Here is a 21,475-nt window from a genome sequence, read left to right as displayed (position 1 = left end):
AGACAGATCACTCTGCACTACAACATCACACACCAGCAACCACAGACAGACAGCCACACACACTGTTACAACAGGTTACAGCAGCCAACGGCTATAGATGTGCAACTAACACACACACACATGCACAAGCACACACATGCACAAGCACACATATACACACACGCAAATGCGCACACACACCATTTCATGGCTCAATCTTGAACTAGTCTAAAAATCACACACACACAGACACACACACATGACAAAAACTATGAACAAAAAAGTTTTACCACCTCTATTTATAATGAGAAAGAAATGCACAGGGACAGTTATAACAGTATACAAAATATAATCTATTGTAATTTATATTATATTTATATTATATTATATATATTATTATATTTACTAAAACGTAGCCTGTTGAGAATACGTTCACTTAATCTCTTTGCAAGTGCTTGAGGGCAAATCCCTTGATTTGGAGGAATGGAAAAAAAACAACAACAAACCAACTGAATATTAAACAACCTTCTTTTGCATCATTTTGTGTGCATTCCAAATGGATATAACTATATCATTATTTATGGCTTACAATAAACATAAAGAAAAATTAAAAAGTACTACCCCCTTTTTCCACAAACCTCACCCTTTTGTCTTATAGACTGTTTCAACTTGACAATGTAAACATTATAAATGGACCAAAGTTTACTTCCGATTGCCATGTTTGCTAATATCAATAACTGACAGGAAATAACCATGGGTCCAAGCTGTTCCCTGGCAATACAATTCCAGTGAAACGTTGACATTTTTATAGAAATAAATGTGCTGAAAGTGTTTAGTTTGAAGCTCTTAAAGCATACAGATTAAAGCATTGTATCCTCATGTCAAATTTACAATTTACAATTTAGTAATTTAGCTGACACTTTTATCTAAACTAAAGTGACTTAGGAATTGTGAACAATATCACCAGAAAAGGCACATCTCTGGCAGCTAAGGGTCAGTGGCATTGTTCGTCAAATAATATCAAGCTTGAGTGCATAGTAGTATAGACACATTAGCAAGATAGGTAGTAGTATAAGAATAGTAGCATAGTAAGAGGGTTAGTATTTATCCATTTATCTTTCTTTTTCAGATATTATTTCAGATTTCTTTTGAAGAGGTGTGTTTTTAGTCGATGGCGGAACATTTGCTGGGTTTCAGGCGCTAAAACAAATCTTCAATACCTTTTCTCCATCTAATACAACATCTGTGTCAGCTACGGTAGATGATTTGGAAAGGCTTATCTCAGCAGTGTGGACTCAGACCCTATCTATATCTCATTCTATTACTTATACTCTTATTCTCAGTCTTTCATTGTTTAGTACCACATACTTTTTCTCCATCTACTGAATCCGTGTCAGTCAGACTACAACATTATAGCTGCAGTCGACAACTTAATCGGAAAGACTAAATTGGCTGAGCTGAGTGGGTCTGTTCTCATCAAGCCCGGTGCAAGGCAGGCAGTCAGATGGGCTGTGATAGACTCATCACTGGAGCAAAGACTCCTCTATTAGGCTCCTTCCTGACTCAGGGATCTCTGATAGAGCCATATGGAATCCGCGATCACGGAATCGCGGACGGAATCGCGGAATTGAGCAATAAAAATGGAATCAACTATAAAAAAAAAAATAATTAAAAAAAGGTTTTTTTTTTTTTTTTTTATTATACTTTTTTTTTTTTTATGTTGTGGGACTTGTACAGCACTTTGTTCAACTTTGTCAGTGCTGTAAAGTTGAAACCTTTTTAAATATTAGACAAACAAAGCACTTTGCTTTCATGAAATATTGTAAGCAGTCATTTGAGGCTTCATAAAAGCAGCACAATGAACACAAATCTGTCAGTGCAGAGTCCGACCTCATCTTAAATAACAAACAAACGCTTGTTGTAGTTAACAAAGAGAGGCAGAGTTGATTTTGCAAAAATATATATACCTTTTTATTTTTTTAATAATCGAATTTTATTTTCATATTCGAATCCCATGCCCATCGAACGAATCTTCGAAGTATTTAAGACAGCCCTATTAAATGGACTGTTATATCTTATTAAATTGTGGACATTTATTCATTCCCACTTATTAGACACTATTTCTGATGGTAAAATGAGCGTACAAAGCAAAATACAGAATTCTGAAATATTAAAACGGAAAAAACGGAATTTGGAAAAAAATTAAATGGAATTTGGAAAAAAATAAAACGGATTTCATATGGCTCTAATCTCTGACAGGTTGGACCGCGTCTCTACTTTCCGTAGCTCCATTTCTGCAGACCCCTCTCTGATTGGTTAAGCCCATTTCTGCAGACCCCTCTCTGATTGGCCGAGCGTGCACATGCGCATGAGCCGCGACAAGCGCCTCTAGCCAGGAATCGAAACTCCGTTAAGCTCCAGAGAGAGAGGCTGAAAACCCACAGTTCTTGCCCGACGGATGGGAGCCGAATTCCGGATCCGAGTTTTCTGATGAATACCCCCAAAACATGGAGGTCGCGAACGCAATTTATACGCATGGAAGTATTGATTACGCCATAACGAATCATTAAAAAAATATACCGTTAACTGGAATATGTTGTGTGTGCCTTTACACATATGTTGGATTATGTAATTGGTTTGTCATTAAAAACCAATAATAATCGCTCGCATCGCCGGCTTCGCTGACCAGAGCTCTCTCAGATTCAAAGTTTTAATTGCAGCCTGGAACATACATGTTTCAGAACCAATGTGTAACTAGACAGTTACAATATAACATTTATATTAATTAACCCAGTTAATGCCTTAAGAGAAAGAGTCTGGTGGTCAATGTCGGATTGCTACGGAAATGTTGTGTCTTAGTCTTACTAATAATAACTAATTCCTTGGTCAATAGAAGTCTCTGTGATACTTTCTGAATATGATTTGGGAACATCAAATGGGCAGGGTTATAATAGAAGAAAGACAGTGTAAACAATATAATTAACTCTGAATATAATAATGAGGAAAAAGAAACAGGATACACAACAAGGTGCATGAGATGAGGTTATATGTAGAACATGGTACAGTTACAGTAAGTGGGGAGTGCGTCATGGTACAGTTACAGTAAGTGGGGAGTGTAAACACTAAACAGTGATTCAAACCCCCTCAATGTACAGTTTCTGACAGCTGGGCTGTGTTGAACTTGTCACGTGAAATAACATTATGTGAATAAACCGCGAAATAACATAACGTTATGTTATAACGTTACAATGTACAGTTTCTGACAGCGAAATAACGTTATACGCGAATCTGGTAGTACATTTCTTTTTATCTTCTTGATATGATAACATTACATCCGCCTTTTGCCATCAGAGAGGGGCTTCGCTCAACCAATCAGAGAGGGGTCTGCAGAAATGGGCTCAACCAATCAGAGAGGGGTCTGCATAAATGGAGCTACTAGATGACTCACCCGCGCTGCTGGCCAATGGAGACCGACATTGCCACATGGCGGCCATCTTGCCACATGGTGGCCATCTTGCCACAGGCAGCATTCCCACTCATAACATGAATGTCTATGGTGCATGTACTATTGAAATAACCATAGCTTGCAAAATGTTCAACAGATTTTCAAACGGTTTGGTTAGTTATAAATGTCAGAGATCTATTTATCATACTGCATACTTATAATGTTCTTTCATATGAAAATAATTTCAACATGTCCAAGCATCCTGAATCATAGCCACGTTAATAACGTTTGTAATAAACCAAACCGTTTGTAAATCGGTTGAAAATTTAGCAAGCTACAGTATGGTTATTTCAATAGTACATGCACCATAGACATTCATGTTATGAGTGGGCATGCTGCCTGTGACAAGATGGCCACCGGTGAACTACGCTGGAGACTCCACCTTGCACCATCTAGTTATATATATATATGGGTTGGACCCTACAGCATATAACCCCATGGTTTTTTTACACAGGAGGTAAAGAGGTGAATCTTAACTTCATGGATGCTGATTTTGATGGGTGTTACACAGGGGGAAAAAACCTACATTTTAACCCTATGATAATCTTTTTTTTCTTTAACTGGAAATGTATACTTTTGTGATCCAAATGTGGCTTAGTTCCTGTTTACCATACTATGGAAAGACCAGATCCTGGTTGCATTGAATCATTAATAATTAATAACAATTAATTAATTAATTAATTAATTAATAATGCATTAATAATGAATAATGGTATTTTAAGATAGCCCACATTTCTATACATTCAAGACAGGAATTATATAAAACATTCAGTAAATGTCAACACCAACAGTTCTGTTCTTTTGGAGAACACCCAGATATATTCCATCGGTCTGTCATGAAAACCATCAAATAGATGACTCACATTCATGTTCAGTTCTGAGTTCCATCTGAAATACGTGGCAGCGCTGAGTCGGCCTTTCTACTGTGATTGATTTGAAACATAAAGCTCAGTGGTCAGACGGTCTGGGGAGGTGCTATGAAGACAAGTCGGTTCCATGTGTCATCGTAAACATCCAGAGCTCAAACAGAAGAGATTGTCTCTCAGTCGAAATGTGAGGCTTATATGTAGCGCTTTGTATCCTACAGGTACAGGTGCTGAGACGATGACGAAATTAGATACAAGTACAACACTGGCCTTTTGGAACAGCCTGACGCATACATTTGTTTTGGAATATTACATTTGCACACACGCACGCACGCACACACGCACGCACGCACACACACACACACACACACACACACACACACACGCACGCACGCACGCACGCACACACACACACACACACACACACACACACACACACACACACACACACACACACACACACACACACACACACACACACACACACACACAGTCAGAGTAGTGTTAAAACTCACGTCACACTGACCTACATTAAACAATCCATCTGTCATGAAAACCATCAAATTGAAGAATCACAAACATTTTCAGTTCTGATTTCTCCCCTCTAATCCAAGTTGGCCTTCTTACTGTGATTGATTTGAAACATAAAGCTCTATGGTTAGATGGTCTGATATCTAAACTCTGGGGAAGTGCTATGAAGACAATTTCTGGTTTTGTGCGCCATCGTAAATTACACTCCTACTCAGAGCTGTCTCTACGTCTGTACTTCACAGCCTGCTAAACACGTATGAGTAAAGGTTGCACTGGTTAGTTTACTTCCTATTTGGGCAGAGATGTTTGACAGCGGAACATCGTCCAACTCTCTGTGTAGGAGAATGATTGTAAACATCCAGAGCTCAAGCAGTTGTCTCACAATGAGGCTTATATGTAACTTTTTTTCCCCTACACTGAGTATAAGAATAGATACAATAATAATATTGTACAACAACAATAATAATAATAATAATAATAATAATAATAATAATAATAATAATAATAATAATAATAATAATAATAATAATAATAATAATAATAATAATAATAATAATAATAATAATAATAATAATAATAATAATAATAATAATAATAATAATAATAATAATATAATAATAATAAGTACAATCACAGCCAACAAATACATTTGTTTTGGAATATTACACATGCACACGCACGCACGCACGCACGCACACACACACACACACACACACACACACACACACACACACACACACACACACACACACACACACACACACACACACACACACACACACACACACACACACACACACACACACACCGCTGCTTCCGACACACACATGCAAACCAAAACGTAAGCGTTTTTGCAATTTTCTAAATAAAAATTAATTTTATTATTAGATATATTTTTATAATATACTGTACAACATGATATCCTGTGACATCCCTGACAGCCTAATTGGATAATTTGTTGTAAAGTATGTGAAATTAATGTTTCTAGAAATGTGCCTGTTAGATGTTACCCGTCTAAAGTGGGTGGGATATGGCCGGTTTGACAGAGGTGTGAGGGAGGATAACCTTCTGATCTTGCATTATTTGTTCACAACGCAGGTTTTTCCAGGGTAGCTTGTCAGGCCAGTCATCACCATCATGCATCATCATGATGGTACAGACCGGGGTTTTTTATTGTACAGTATGCACATATGCGCATTCTTAATGCTGAATAAGCTTTGTTCCGGTATTTCAATCCATTTAAGTGTTCAGAACATCTCTGTTCATCCCCCAGGGTTCTGACAAACGAGGCTCTTCTGTGCGCTGTTTGTGTCTGATGTCAGCAGTAGGGTTTGGGGGCAGGCTACCTAAAGCATAATAATAGAATAGAATGTATAGAACAGACATCCCCACACACATCAACAATCTGAGCTGGGATGAACCCGGAACGGGTAGTAATCAAACCACAGGGACCTGCGTGATGTGTTTGCCTCCCATGACGAGCTGACTAGAAGCACTATTGGACCACTGCCTTGCGCTACCATTGGTCATGAGCACAGTTTTCACACTGACGTTGGCTACTTTGTAATGATTTATTTGGTTGCCTGATTCAGCAGAGCTTATGGCTGGATGTTGTGGGCAATGATGTCATCAAGTGGTGACAAGCCTGCAGTCCCTAAACTCAGTTACAGAACAGCGGCTAATCAACTCATCCTAAAGAAATAGCCTAGCTACATGGGTAGGTTAGATAAACAATAGTGAAACTATTGCCATTTGCCACATATAATGTTATTTTAACATGACTTCTTCTAACGACAAAAGCAGTTTATTCTCAAACATCTTCATCAAAAAGTAGCTACAAGTGAAAGTAAAATGTGTAATCTACCATCCACAATGGCCAATTGATGAAAGGGTTTTGTCAGGATACTTGTCACAATGTCTACCTTGTTAAATGTAAATGTTACTGCGATCACCAGCGGGGAGAATATGCTCACGCGAGCGGCATCGGCTTTGCTCTCACTCGAGTGAGGAGGAGCGGAAGACCGCTGGTTCTCCAACATACAGCGGTGTGCTCTTCAGAATGTACCGGGAGAAACGTTTACTGTACCCCGCAGACATAATAAGCATATAAGCAGTGCTTACTACAGTGGCGGCCGCCACTGGGGGGCGCTAGGGCGCCGCCCCCCCTCAGGCCCTGCCCTGGTTATATGAGAGGAGAACAAGAAAAATTATTTTTTAGTTTTTTGTTTTATAGCCCTATAAATAATATAAACATGTTTAAAATGAATAATATTTACTCATTTTAAGTATGTTTGTGTTTCCAATGCACAATATAACGTTAATAAATAAAATAATAAATACTCGTTTTCCTGAACAGGAAGTGACTCACTTTTAATTTTAATTTTTAATTTTTTTTTATTTCTCGGCCCGGGCTAGACGCGATAGCGCTCTGAGTGCGCGTCACTGTGTGATCGCTGTATCCGTAGCAGCCAATCAGTGCGTAACGCGTTGTGCGTTGAAATATGACTATTATGTTGGAATCCGGGCGCGATTTGAAGCGGTCTAGGCAGCAGCGTCAAGAATTTCTGTAGCCGCATTTCGCGGAGACGCTCTCTGATTGGCCGACGCCAGTATTTTTTTCCGTAGCAGCATTTCGCGGAGACGATCTCTGATTGGCCGAATCCACTTTCTAATGTTCCAATTCTAGCTTATTCTAGGTTGGTGGTAGATAGTTGTTGTTGTTGTGAGATGCAGCTGTTTGTCTTAGAGCGTGACTGCAAGTTCTTTAGACGGTTAAGCTTAGGCACTCTTTCAAAGTTGGTTAAGGTTAGAGTTTGTCTTAGAGCATGGCGATAGAACGCCAGGTAGTTTGCAGTCTGTTCGACGCGGAAATGGACAAAGAAATCAAACTACTTGTTGTGTGGTGCTAACTGCTAACAGCTAACAAGCTATATGGCAGTCTGGACAGTGGACTGGATATACATCATCAACAGCGGATTATACACTTTATCAAGCCCTCCGGCTTGATATACATCAACAGTCTGGGGAGTCGGGACAACAGTGAGTGGACCACGTAAACAGTGAGTTAATTCGGTCTCTCTCTCTCTCTCTCTCTCTCTCTCTCTCTCTCTCTCTCTCTCTCTCTCTCTCTCTCTCTCTCTCTAATTTCGCCGCGGGTAGAGCATAACCACTCAGACAATGAATGGTAACTTGTTTAAAATGACAATATATACACATGTGTTTCTTATTGAATCGATCTGAGAGAGAGAGGGAGAGAGAGAGAGAGGGAGAGAGAGGGAGAGAGAGAGAGAGCGAGAGAGAGAGAGAGCTGTGCGTGTTTGTGTTGGGCTATTGGAAACGTGGTTGCATTTGACTGACTGTGATCATATATTGATCGATGGCAATGGTGATAATATTCGCCAATGCGTGCCTTGTACATGTTTGCAAAATGTTTGGTATAGCGCCCCTAGTGGCGAAGCATCCACGAGCCGCCACTGGCTTACTAACGTTATTAGTTACGTTATTTCTGACCGAATTAGTCATTCATTTGTCTAGCACAGTCTCTAACAGTGTAACAGTAAGAAGCATTTTGGATAAAAGTATTCTGTACTTCTGTATGACAACAATGTATGCCTTTCAAATGTTAAATGATAAATGATTAAATGATACACAGCGAAATCTACGCTCTCGCCTCATCCTGCTTTCGCCAACGGCAGTGGTGTGAAAGGCGAGGCGAACTCCAGCAGTAGGGCGCTTGCTGCCGCGGGGGCGTGCCACGCGCGTCATGTGGCCGTCTCGGCCAATCAGGCCTACCCCGGAAATGGAAACGGTTGCGGAACTGATACAGGCCGCCAGTTCAGGGATCCTGCCCTGCACCTCAGAGAGCCTGCCCTGCACCCCCCTCTAGTGGACTTTTGCCGTTACTCCCGCTACTGCCACAGTTATGGGCACTTCATGTGTGTATCCTCTATATGTCTGTAATGTTCAATGTATTCTCCGTGATGTTGTCTTTATTGCCCACTCTGTTCCCTGGTCTGGTCTAGTGTGTTGTCTCTTGTATGTATTGTTATTCAGTCCCATCATGTATTTGGTGTCACTGTTAATGTCAGCTTGTGTGTCTGTCCAGGTGTGTCTTGTTAGTGATTAGTCTCCCTATATATTCTGTCCTTCCCTGTTACTCCCCTGTCGGTTCATTATCATATCTTGTCATATCAATGTTTGTGATTCCACGCAGCACCCTTCCGTACTCTCCACGTTTGTACCCTGTTATCGGGTTTTCGTATCGTGTAATCTGCCAGCATATGCTGAGGTACTATTCTTGTTTTGTAGTTTAAGCCTTGTGTAAATACAAGTAAAGCCTTTGTTCAACTACATCCTGTTGTGTCCTGCCTGTCTCTCTTCCTCGTTCCTGTGATTGCTATTGGGTCCACACCAACACCGAATCCTCACAGATATAGAGTTTACTGAATGATAAACTGTTTTTTTTTTATCCACTTTTTCTCCCATTTTTCTATATTTTCTCCCATCCCAATTTCGTATCATTCAATTCAACCCTCCCCTGTCACGGACGCTGTTTCTTGCCTCCCACAAGCCGGCTGCAATGTGGACTAAGTCATACATAGCACAAGTCCCCTCCGGTACTTGAGGTAGCAGCAGTCGCATCTTTTCACCTGCGCAGCTCGATCTCTCAGTGGCGAGGAGTAACGCGTGGGAGGCTCACGCTGCCCCCGACACTTCCTGATTCTACTGCGCAGGCGCACCAACCGACCTGTAGGAGTCGCTGTCCACAACGCCCGATCCTCACCCATCAGTTTCCCACCCCCTAATACGGCCAATGTGTATTAGTACGGACGACCAGCTAAACTGAAAGCAAATGTGGAGCGCTGGGCTCGAACTGACGAGCCCAGCGTCTCCAGAATTTTGTGGCGAGCGCCTTGCCCACTACGCCACGTAGCCGCCCTCTGAATGATAAACTGTTATAGAGTTTACTGATCTGCAATGGCAGAAGAAAGATAATGAGTTACTCACGAAAAAGGGATACATCTAATGTCCAACTTTAAACCTAGCTTTTAGCTAGTGATAACCTCAGAGACGTCTGAACCGAACCGAAATGTGTTGATCCAATCAACCTAGAACCTGATATCGAACTAACCCTCCTGAAAGAAGGAGTGGTTAATGAAAGAACCTAAAAGGGATACTTCACCTTACCTCACTGTCACTGTATGTATTGCAATTGTCTAGCTAGCGAGCTTGTTGTGAATAAATTACTGGTCACTGTTATAACCTTGTCTCTGGTCTACTACTCCTTTAACTGTGTATATTACTCCTCTCCTCATTCGAACCTAGAACTGGTCCGTGGCGAACAGCTGTTACTGTTAGTGACACAAGTGCTACAATAACATGCTATAAGCCTGTAATAAGAGCTTCTAATGGCTCATTCAGAACACTTTATAATACTTTATAGCTATGTACGCCTTATACTGTATGAAGTTTTATGAAGTTTTTTTTACCCATGTATGTTGAGAGAGAGGTTGAGAAAGTATCGAATCAGTAAGTACATACGTTGTAATTAGTTAATTAGCGTTCATTCATCCGTTTGTGTCAATAGTAATAATAATGACTTGGATTTATATAGCGCTCTTCATGGCACCCAGAGCGCTTCACAGAGTCCATTATTCGTTCATACACAGTCATACCGGTGGTGGTAAGCTACAATTGCAGCCAGAGCTGCCCTGAGGCAGACTCACGGAAGCGTGGCGAATAATCAACGCCTACGGCCCCTCCGACCACCACCAATATTCATTCACATGCATACACATTCATACGAGGCAAGTAGGTTAAGTGTCTTGCCCAAGGACACAACGCCAGTGGGATGGACATGGGCTTGAGCGGGATTCGAACCACCAACCCTTCGATCATTGGACGACCCGCTCTACCCCTGAGCCACGCCGCCCCACGTAATAGTGTATTAACGTTAGCGTTTGCAGTACTCCTCCATGTGTGTGTGCGTGTGTGTGTGTGTGTGTGTGTGCCTGTGTGCGTACATAGTGTTTTGAATATTATCTATACATGATGTTGTATCCAGTGCAATATCTTATAAACACACATACTTCTTTTTACAGAAATAGATGAAGATCGCCTTCCAAACACATTGTACAAGGTAATCTACAGTACATACACAATTTATTTATGTATTTAATGTATGTGTGGGAGGGGGGGGGGGGGGCACAGAACTATGATATAAGATCTACTAGAATTCTAGCCCTGCAAACCAGATGAATATTGAATCCTGTATTCCATTAGATAGCTGTAATATAAATAATTTTCTTTGATCTGTGTGTGTTTTGCAGGCAGCATTGCTGAACTCCCCTAGACAGAGGAGAAAAGGGCAAAAGGGCACCCCTACAATGAAAGGTAGGCTTCATTAGATTCAGATTCAGATTCCTTTATTGTCACTTATTTCAGTACTTTATAGCAAGAAGAGTGAAAATCTATTTATTGTGGTCCCTCGACTATAGCAGCTTCCAATAATAAAAAAGAAATACAATAATTTTAGCATAGAATAAAATAAGATGACTAAAATAAAGATTACTATATACAGTTCTAAAAAGTGTGCAGTGCAATACAATACATTTTGCATCGAATAAAATAAGATGACTAAAATAAAGATTACTACAGTTCTAAAAAGTGTGCATTGCAGATCAGGATGTAGATATTATACTATATGAAACTTGAATAACAAAATGGCTATGTACAGTTCCAAAAAAGTATGTTGTGTGATGTGCAATGAGCAATGTGCAAATGTTAGCAGTGTGTAGAATGCAATGTGCAATACAGTTTTTTATCGTCAGCAACAATGTTTCTCAAGTGTAGTCCAGGGGGGGATTAGGGGGGCGTCAATGGGCTCTGTTGACGAGTCTGATGGCTTGGGGGAAAAAACTAAAAACCTTTGCATATATTAACAGTTTATGAGTAATACAACCTTATTACTACCTTTATTTTAATTTGAAAAAAGATGAGGTTGCCCTCTTTTGCAAGATAAATATTTGAAATGATGTTCTTCCGTTCCGGCTACTTTTCCCTTTCTGTGTCATGCCCTCACTCTACCTAGGCGCCACCCCTCGCCACCAAATGCAGTATTTCCATTATATGAGAACACACAATGTCCACATCGATTATCTGCGCATTGTCCAGAGCTTTACACTGGCAATGTGTTAATACAGACTCGCCAAAGCATGATCCAATACAGAAGGAACTTACAATTATAATGACTACAGAAAATACACTATAATGCTCCAAGTTGCTTAACGTTACACCCTACAGTAAGTGATTTAATAGCCATACTGTTTAGGAGGGGGGCTCACTCTATAATAAACAACCCTGGCGCTAATGAGAACGCCTCAGAAGTGCTGGATTTGTGGATTAGGCCCAATAATGAGATGGTTGGAGGTGGTGATTAAAAAGGATGAAGCAACTAATCTAATCACCATCCTACTCTGGTGTGTCTTTGCCTGCCCCAGTTATAAGACAATGTTAAAGGTCCCCTATTTTTCACTTTTTGGGCAATTTTACACAATTCCTGTGAGTCTATGGAACACATCTGTAAGGTTTCTTTTCAATAAAATTCATTGTTTTGTATTTTTAATCAAGTACTTTGGTGCACCACTTTCTGCCCTTTCAAAGTCCAAGCTGTTTTTGCCTGGGCTCCGCCCATACTCGCAATGCGCTTTGAGTGACAGTGTTGAGTGACGAAATGTTACGCTAACTTCCTCGAATTGTGGATTGTGGGCGGTGGCTACAACCACAGAAGGAGCTGAGGTATGCAGATCATATTTCTTACACGTCACAGATCGGCGTAAATTCAGAATGGCTTGGTTCAGTGGGGGAGGTTCCTGTCTCAGCTGTACTGAAGAAATGGGACTGGGTAGAGATTTCACATCTAGACAGTGTTGGTACAACCCCACATTGCTAGAAAACAATGCAAACCACTGGAAAATGCCATTTATAAGATAGGGGACCTTTAAACATTTCTAGTTCTTAAATCTATTAAATTCAATCCAATCCTACAATCCGATCTGAAACACCTTCATCCCTTCATCTCTGTCCTCTATATCTCTGTCCCTCTCTCTGTCCTCCTCTCTGTCCTCCTCTCTGTCCCTCTCTCTGTCCTCCTCTCTGTCCTCCTCTCTGTCCCTCTCTCTGTCCTCCTCTCTGTCCTCCTCTCTGTCCCTCTCTCGCTGTCCTCCTCTCTGTCCCTCTCTCGCTGTCCTCCTCTCTGTCCTCCTCTCTGTCCTCCTCTCTATCCCTCTCTCTCTGTCCCTCTCTCTGTCCTCCTCTCTGTCCTCCTCTCTCTGTCCTCTCTCTCTGTCCCTCTCTCTGTCCTCCTCTCTGTCCTCCTCTCTGTCCTCCTCTCTCTGTCCTCCTCTCTGTCATCCTCTCTCTCTGTCCTCCTCTCTGTCCTCTCTGTCCTCTTCTCTGTCCCTCTCTCTGTCCTCCTCTCTGTCCTCCTCTCTATGTCCTCCTCTCTGTCCTCCTTTCTCTGTCCTCCTCTCTGTCATCCTCTCTGTCATCCTCTCTGTCCTCCTCTCTGTCCTCCTCTCTCTGTCCTCCTCTCTGTCATCCTCTCTGTCCTCCTCTCTGTCCTCCTCTCTTTCTATCCCTCCCTCTCTGTCCCTCTCTCTGTCCTCATCTCTGTCCTCCTCTCTGTCCCTCTCTCTGTCTTCCTCTCTCTGTCCTCCTCTCTGTCCTCCTCTCTGTCCTCCTCTCTGTCCCTCTCTCTGTCCTCCTCTCTGTCCTCCTCTGTCCCTCTCTCTCTCTGTCTTCCTCTCTGTCCTCCTCTCTGTCCTCTCTCTCTGTCCTCCTCTATGTCCTTCTCTCTGGCCCTCTCTCTGTCCTCCTCTATGTCCCTCTCTCTCTGTCCATCTCTCTTTCCCTCTCTCTCTGTCCTCCTCTCTGTCCTATCTCTCTGTCCCTCTCTCTCTGTCCCTCTCTCTGGCCTCCTCTTTGTCCTCCTCTCTGTCCTCCTCTTTGTCCCTCTCTATGTCCATCCCTCTCTGTCCTCCTCTCTGTCCCTCTCTCTCTGTCCCTCTCTCTGTCCTCCTCTCTGTCCCTCTCTCTGTCCTCCTCTTTGTCCTCCTCTCTGTCCTCCTCTCTGTCATCCTCTTTGTCCTCCTCTCTGTCCCTCTCTCTGTCCTCCTCTCTGTCCCTCTCTCTGTCCTCCTCTTTGTCCCTCTCTCTGTCCCTCCCTTTCTGTCCTCCTCTCTGTCCTCCTCTCTGTCATCCTCTTTGTTCTCCTCTCTGTCCCTCTCTCTGTCCTCCTCTTTGTCCCTCTCTATGGGTCTCATTCCCGAACATTTTTCAAAGATATATTCTGGAAGACTTATCTTGGAACCACTGAGACATAATCTATGACAAGTACACTCTGAGTCCTGAACGTGCTGGAGATATGTCTTAAGTGGCTGAAACGGTCGCAGAAATTATATGATCTGATATCTGTCGTAAACTCCAAAGCGCGTTCCCGTTCAGCTCATTTGCATACAAAACACCGCCTCCATAGCTCCTTATAAGGCAACTGGTGACGCAGCTGTGTGAAATGGAATGGCGGAAGTGCTTTGCGAGCCGCGTGATTACGAAACCTAGCGTCAGTCAGTGCTATTCAGAGAGCGTCTCCGAGAAATGCGGCTAGGTTTCGTAATCACGCTTGAGCCCATCAAAACTAGATTAGATTAATGTATTGGCATCATAATATACAGCTCGCGGTACACACCTGCCGCAGCGCGCGCACACACAGACACACACACACGCCGCGCGCAGTACTGTATATGAATGAATGAATGACATATAATATATATAGCCTACGGCGGGCGTAATGAATGAACGCAGTATATGGCTTATTATTCCATAATTAAGTCTATAGGCTACTGTTCATTCGTAGGCGCACACAAGACTTGTTATGGAATATTAATGCAGTCTATTTCCACCGATTAGTTTTAGTTCTTATTTATTTATCCACTGTCATTTCAGTGTTGGTGTATAGGCTATATAGTGTATTTCAATATAAGTTTAATTGATTAATGATATATTCGAAGGAATGCAGGTTTATAGCTATATCAACCCCCTCCAATGTACAGTAAATGACCAAGTATGGTTTTGTCAATATTCCAATGTACAGTTTTGCTTGTACAGTGTAAGTCTATCCCCCACCCACCCCTCCTATACCCAACCTCCTCCAACAGTTTCTACGTCAAATGTACTCTCTTTTCTGGACTCTTTTTGTATCACAAACAGTACTGTATTTGCAAATCTGGTATGTCATAAATGTATAGATGTAGCAGTACTGTCTATCTGTGTCATGTGTGTCATATATGTTATGATGAATTGAAAATGGGGGACCCTGATGTAAACAAGACAAAATTCTTTCTCTGGTCTGTAATTGAGCTGTACTGTACTGTACCCATTCTGCAATCTGTTAATAAAGTTTTCAATCAATCAATCAAACAAAGGTCTGTCCCATTGTATACCTATCAATGGGATACATTGCATGTTGACCTGCATTCTTTCAAATGTATATAATTAATCATTAAAACAGATGTGTAACAAATAAGAAATACAAATTCCACAGAAGGCATTAAATTATTATTATTTTCAATCATTTCACAATAATTGCATAATTGTGTTTGAATATCTGAGTAATTATTTGTCCAAAATAGCTGGTTCACATATGGTTAATCCAGCTGCCCTGTGATCAGATGAATCCATATTATTTATTTTTCCGACATCAAATTCGTAATTTCTTATCGTACAAATATTGTCATATTTATTTTAATTATGATTAAGAAATTAATTCCAATGAGGCCTGTAGCGTTGACGTGAAGGAATCACTATGAGAACACAGTCTGTCAAGTTATAATAACATTTTAAATTAGTCAATCAATCATGAGATTTGATCGTGGGCTGAGAGCATATTTAAAGGGGAACTCCAACATTTTTGGAAATTAGCTTATTTAACATCTTCCCTGGAGTTAGACAAGAAGATACATACCTTTTTTGTCTCTGTGCGTGCATTTAGCTTTGGTAATAGACGCTCCGTTAGCATAGCTTAGCTTCATCACTGGAAGTGAGGCAGATCCGGAGCCTTACAGTGCCTTACAGTGTATAGTTTGATTGATTGATTGAAAAGTTTATTAACAGATTGCAGAATACACTGCAAATACAACTCCAAAACGTTCATGTAAACATGTTGTGACCTGTGTATTCACCACGTGGAGAAATAAAAAATAATTGAATTAGACAATTACGTTTTATAAGCAAATATACTCTGAACTATTTTTTTGACCAACCACTACTCTATGAGCGCAGCCAGTGATTTCAACGTGACGCCGTGTGTGTTTACATTCTCATTCATTCAAAAGATCCAAACCGATTGAAGTTTATGGATACCATGACTTGAAATCCTCTTACCTTGACGATTAAAAGCCTCCCCAATTTAGAAAACAGTAATCTTCTTCTTCTTCTAAATGGTGTTTTACGGCGGACGGCCACCAAATTTGGGGCATTTACCGCCACCTACCGACCCGGAGATCGGGCCAGTCTTCCAGTCTCCCCTCTCTAACCACTAGTCTAACCAACTACCTAACCTATAAACACCTTCCTACAACCACACTGTCCACCATCCCTATAAACCTACATCTACATTATACTACATATCCCACTCTCTGACTCATGTATATTTCAACTTTCTATCTAACTTCCAACTCTGACCCTTTCCCTCAGACCCTATCACACACCCCCACATTCCTCAAAAAAAAAACATCACCACCCTCGCTTATCCCCCCCCCCCCCCCCCCCACTCAGTATTTCCAAAATCCCCAACTCCCTAACCCCCATCTCCCTCAAACCTTCTGTGATACCCCGCCCGAATAAAGCACCCTATGCACCTCCTCCCACCCCAGCCCCTCTACTCCCAAATGACTCACTGCTGCCTTCACTACCACCTGAACCTTTGCAGTCCTAGATGTCACCCCGAAAGCACTATTAATCACCTCAGCTACAAAAAACACAAGCGCCTTCTTCTCCACTAATATCCTTCCAGCCATCTGCCTATCCACCTCACCGACCACTACCTCCCTCGCCTCCCGCCCCCTGGCCTCTCCACCTTGTCCCCCCTCCGCCCTCACTGCCTGAGCATATGAGAGCCGACCTTCCACTCTCACCTTCTGGACATTCGTCTCCCTCCTCATGACCTCACACTCCCCAGAAGCCACATTATGCTCCCCACCACAGCTACAACACCTAGGCTTCACCTCCCTGCAATCCCCATACTCATGGTCCCCCCCACACCTCGCACACCTCCTACTTTCCCTACATCCCCGGGCCATATGGCCAAACCACTGGCAGTTAAAGCACCGCATCGCCCTCGGCACATAAGCCCTCACCGAGTAGCTCACATACCACCAAATTCACTCTTCCAGGCAGCCCCTCCCCCTCAAACTCCAGTAATACTGCCTCACTAGGCTCCTTCTTCCCATCTCTAGTTATTTGCAACCTCCTTACTCTAACTAGCATACCTCCCTTAAGGTTCTCCTTTAATTCTTCCTCACTCAAGCCCTTCGGCACCCCGGCTATCACCCCCTTACTGCCTGCCCCTCTCCGCTCCCCCACCCTACCCACCTGCACCACTGAACAATTCACTACCACCTTCAACTCTTTAGCCTTCTCAGCCTGCCCCTCACTCTTACATGAAACCAACAGGTTCCCATCAGGAAGGACCCTCGCATATTCTATACTCCCCAACTGCTTTTTCAGATTATCAGACAGCACCATCGGATTCATCCCTCTCATCATTTTCTGCTCCGCATCCCCAAACCGAACTACCACCACAATTTTCCTCACTTCTGCACTAACATTTCCGCTACCTTCACCTTCTGACCCACTCGAGCTATCTCCCCTACCCTTCTTCCTCTTTATCCCCTTCCCACTGTCTCTGCTCCTCTTCTCCACCTTACTCCACCCTTCTCCCCCGCTCTCACCCCCCTCCATACTGTCACCATCTGACTCCCTTCCCCTGTCACGACCGTCCCCGTCCCTATCGACTCCTCCCTCGCTCTCACTACCCTCCCCAGCTCCTGACGTCGAAAGCAGTTCATCACAGATCAACAAGGCTGCCACATCCATCTCCTCGTCACCGTTATAGCCATCAAACTCGACCCGGCACTTTTTTCCTTCGATCCAGGAAACAACCCCCGAGTAACTCTTGCCGTCCCCCGAAAACACAGCACGACAGCGAGATCCCACCCTAAACGCCGGTACCGCCTCCACATCTCCGCATAACTTTCTGACATCAACTTCCAAACTCCGCGCCATCACCCTCTCGTCCATCCGCCGACACACTTCCTCCCAATTCTCAGACCCTCCCCCGCCATGCTTCGACTCCGCTTTCTCTCTCTCTCTCTCTCTCTCTCTCTGAGCGACCGGGTCCAACCCTCCTCCGTGCCTTCCTCCTCTCTCCGACGCCATCTCAAATGACTCAGCGCCAGCCCTCATCCGTAGAGAGAGAAAACAGAAAACAGTAATCCAATGGCTGGTATTGTTATATACCGGACGCTCTGAGCTAACCGGAGCAGACCAGGATCGCGAAGCATAAATAATTACTTCCTTTCTGGGGTTGTCAAAATAAAAGTGCAACGTTTATAGCAGCGGAAAACGTTTATTTTGTACATTATCTAACGTTAACACAAACCTAAACTAACTTTAGGTTAGTTGTAACGTTAGTTTAGGTTCGTGTTAACGTTAGATAATGTACAAAATAAACGTTTTCCGCTGCTATAAACGTTGCACTTTTATTTTGACAACCCCAGAAAGGAAGTAATTATTTATGCTTTGCGATCCTGGTCTGTGTTAGCTCCGGTTAGCTCAGAGCGTCCGGTATATAACAATACCAGCCATTGGATTACTGTTTTCTAAATTGGGGAGGCTTTTAATCGTCAAGGTAAGAGGATTTCAAGTCATGGTATCCATAAACTTCAATCGGTTTGGATCTTTTGAATGAATGAGAATGTAAACACACACGGCATCACGTTGAAATCACTGGCTGCGCTCATAGAGTAGTGGTTGGTCAAAAAAATTGTTCCGAGTATATTTGCTTATAAAACGTAATTGTCTAATTCAATTATTTTTTATTTCTCCACGTGGTGAATACACAGGTCACAACATGTTTACATGAACGTTTTGGAGTTGTATTTGCAGTGTATTCTGCAATCTGTTAATAAACTTTTCAATCAATCAATCAAACTATACACTGTAAGGCACTGTAAGGCTCCGGATCTGCCTCACTTCCAGTGATGAAGCTAAGCTATGCTAACGGAGCGTCTATTCCCAAAGCTAAATGCACGCACAGAGACAAAAAAGGTATGTATCTTCTTGTCTAACTCCAGGGAAGATGTTAAATAAGCTAATTTCCCAAAATGTTGGAGTTCCCCTTTAAGTGTGCTCCTCAGCACTCTTAGATCTGGGCCCTATTCCCCGTACCTGGTTCAACTAAGTCGATCAAGAGTCCCATTATCCAGATTCAGTTAACCCGATGTTTGAAGCCGGGATTTTCCTGTTCCTGGAACGCTGATTCAGTCTCGTTAACTCAAACCAGACTTGAGACTCTGGATAAGTGCGCGCGGCCGCTTCAGTTGAAAAGACAGCAGGTGTAGATCGCAGAAATCCTGATCTTCTAACGGCATTGATTGATTGATTGTTTTACAGATTGCAGGCGGCTCAATAGCCTTGCCGACAAGTTAAATGCATAATCTATAGGCTAATTTTAAATCCCTCATTACCCCAATCAATCAGATTATATTTCTTTAAACGTTCCTGCTGGCAGTAGGTTTAGCATTGAATAATCAAATGAGATCTTGCTAGCGAAAATAATTAGTTCAACTGTTTCAGAATAAGGATACGGCTCTCTTATCCATTGATTGATGTATGGTGGATTTTTTATTTATCTGCACTGTGGTTTGACGTTTTGTCCTTTTGACTTTCACGCAGACGACCGGGGTTCGAATCCTAGTCTTTTCCTTCTTTTTGCAATGTAGGAATAATTCAATTTGGTGCACGTTGAGAGCTATATAAAGAATGACATCCTCAATGCATGTAGATTTATAATATTTTAACTTAAAACTAGGCTACTTTTGCGTATAATCATTAATATTATATTCCAAAAAATTATATTGGAAATACGGGGTTTCGAACACCGGTCGCCCGGTTGCCAGGATTGAGCACTACCGCTGCGCCACTGTGCCAGATGGGATAAATTCATTGTTTATACATTAATGAACGAGAGACCCGTGTTTAGAATATTTTTTCTTTTGAATGAAGTTTTATCTCTTTATTCTCAAATGCATTAATGTGACGTCAACGGCTCATTCAATTTCTCAAATCCGTCAAACAGCGCATCTCATCAGACATTTTAATCCCAGTTACAATATCACACAAAATCCACAATCCACGCATAGACACTTCAATTTTATGCTTGAATGAAACAAAATCCAGGCGCTCCTCTCCTTCCTCGCTCCTCATCCACAGCGGAGAATATGAAAGGAATCAGAGCCAAACGAGCGATAGGTTTCAATCATTAAGGATATCCCCGCGGGATTCACATTTGCAATGCTGCGCGTTGTTAAAATAACCACATAATGTGTACATCGCACCTAGCGAGCGCCACGGTATATATAACGTGCATTATTTAGGACAAAGTGAATTTAGTATCAGCATTTTGGGTCTATTTTACATTTCAAAAGCCCCCTCTGGAAGAATGGAGCACAAAAACGTAATTCAGAATGGTATAATGCAGATCCTAGACTGTGAGAATCATTTCAGGAAACGAGCTGTCACTTCTTTGCGGGGGCGTGGCCATGGTTCATCCGGCTAACTTGAACTTAACCCTGCTCTCGACCAGGCTCAAACTTTTTGATCTGTTGTCATGGTGATTTAGACAATCGCGCGTCGGGGAATGGGAAGGTCCGGCTTAAGTCAGGCTTGACCGAAAGTTATCCGGCTAACTCAGTTATCCAGGTACAGGGAACGGGGCCCTGCTCTCAAATAAGATCTCAGGAAAATTTGAGGACTCCCACTCCCAGCCCTAATATGTCTTAAATAGGCCGAAATCTGGCTAAGACGAAATATTTTGTCGTAACTTCGTTCGAGAATGAGACCCTATGTCCATCCCTCTCTGTCCTCCTCTCTGTCCCTCTCTCTCTGTCCCTCTCTCTGTCCTCCTCTTTGTCCCTCTCTCTGTCCCTCTTTCTCTGTCCTCCTCTCTGTCATCCTCTCTGTTCCTCCCTATCTGTCCCTCCCTCTCTGTTCTCCTCTCTGTCCTCCTCTGTTCTTTCCAACTTCCTTTCCTCCCATTTTCATCTCTGTCACCACCTCTGTTTCTCGACCTTGCGTAACTTCCTCTCTCCCTTCATCTCCCCCCCCCCGCCACTCCTCTGCCTCCCTATCTGCCCTTGGGTACCTCCACTACCTCCCACCTCTTTTCCACATGAATTCTATCATGTTTTCCTCATTACTTCTCTCCCGATTCTTCCATCTCTCTTCCTCTCTTTCCTCTCCTACCCACCCCTCTCTC

The 21,475-nt window shown here is 42.5% G+C and overlaps 1 protein-coding gene across 1 annotated transcript in view; it reads left to right on the top strand.

Moving 5' to 3' along the window:
• Window positions 1–21,475, top strand: part of LOC311230835 (protein phosphatase 1 regulatory subunit 1A-like) — a 76,463-nt gene that overhangs the window by 42,974 nt on the left and 12,014 nt on the right. The window contains exons 4-5 of the mRNA XM_084317222.1: window positions 10,983–11,020; window positions 11,211–11,274. Of these exons, the coding sequence (XP_084173348.1) occupies window positions 10,983–11,020; window positions 11,211–11,274 (102 nt within the window). The remainder of the gene's footprint in view (window positions 1–10,982; window positions 11,021–11,210; window positions 11,275–21,475) is intronic.

Source organism: Notolepis coatsorum (genome assembly GCF_963971535.1).
Source record: "Notolepis coatsorum genome assembly, chromosome: 6".
Classification (NCBI taxonomy): domain Eukaryota; kingdom Metazoa; phylum Chordata; class Actinopteri; order Aulopiformes; family Paralepididae; genus Notolepis; species Notolepis coatsorum.
The sequence above is the reverse complement of the archived record's forward strand: the minus strand, read 5'-3'. Positions and strand labels throughout refer to the sequence as shown.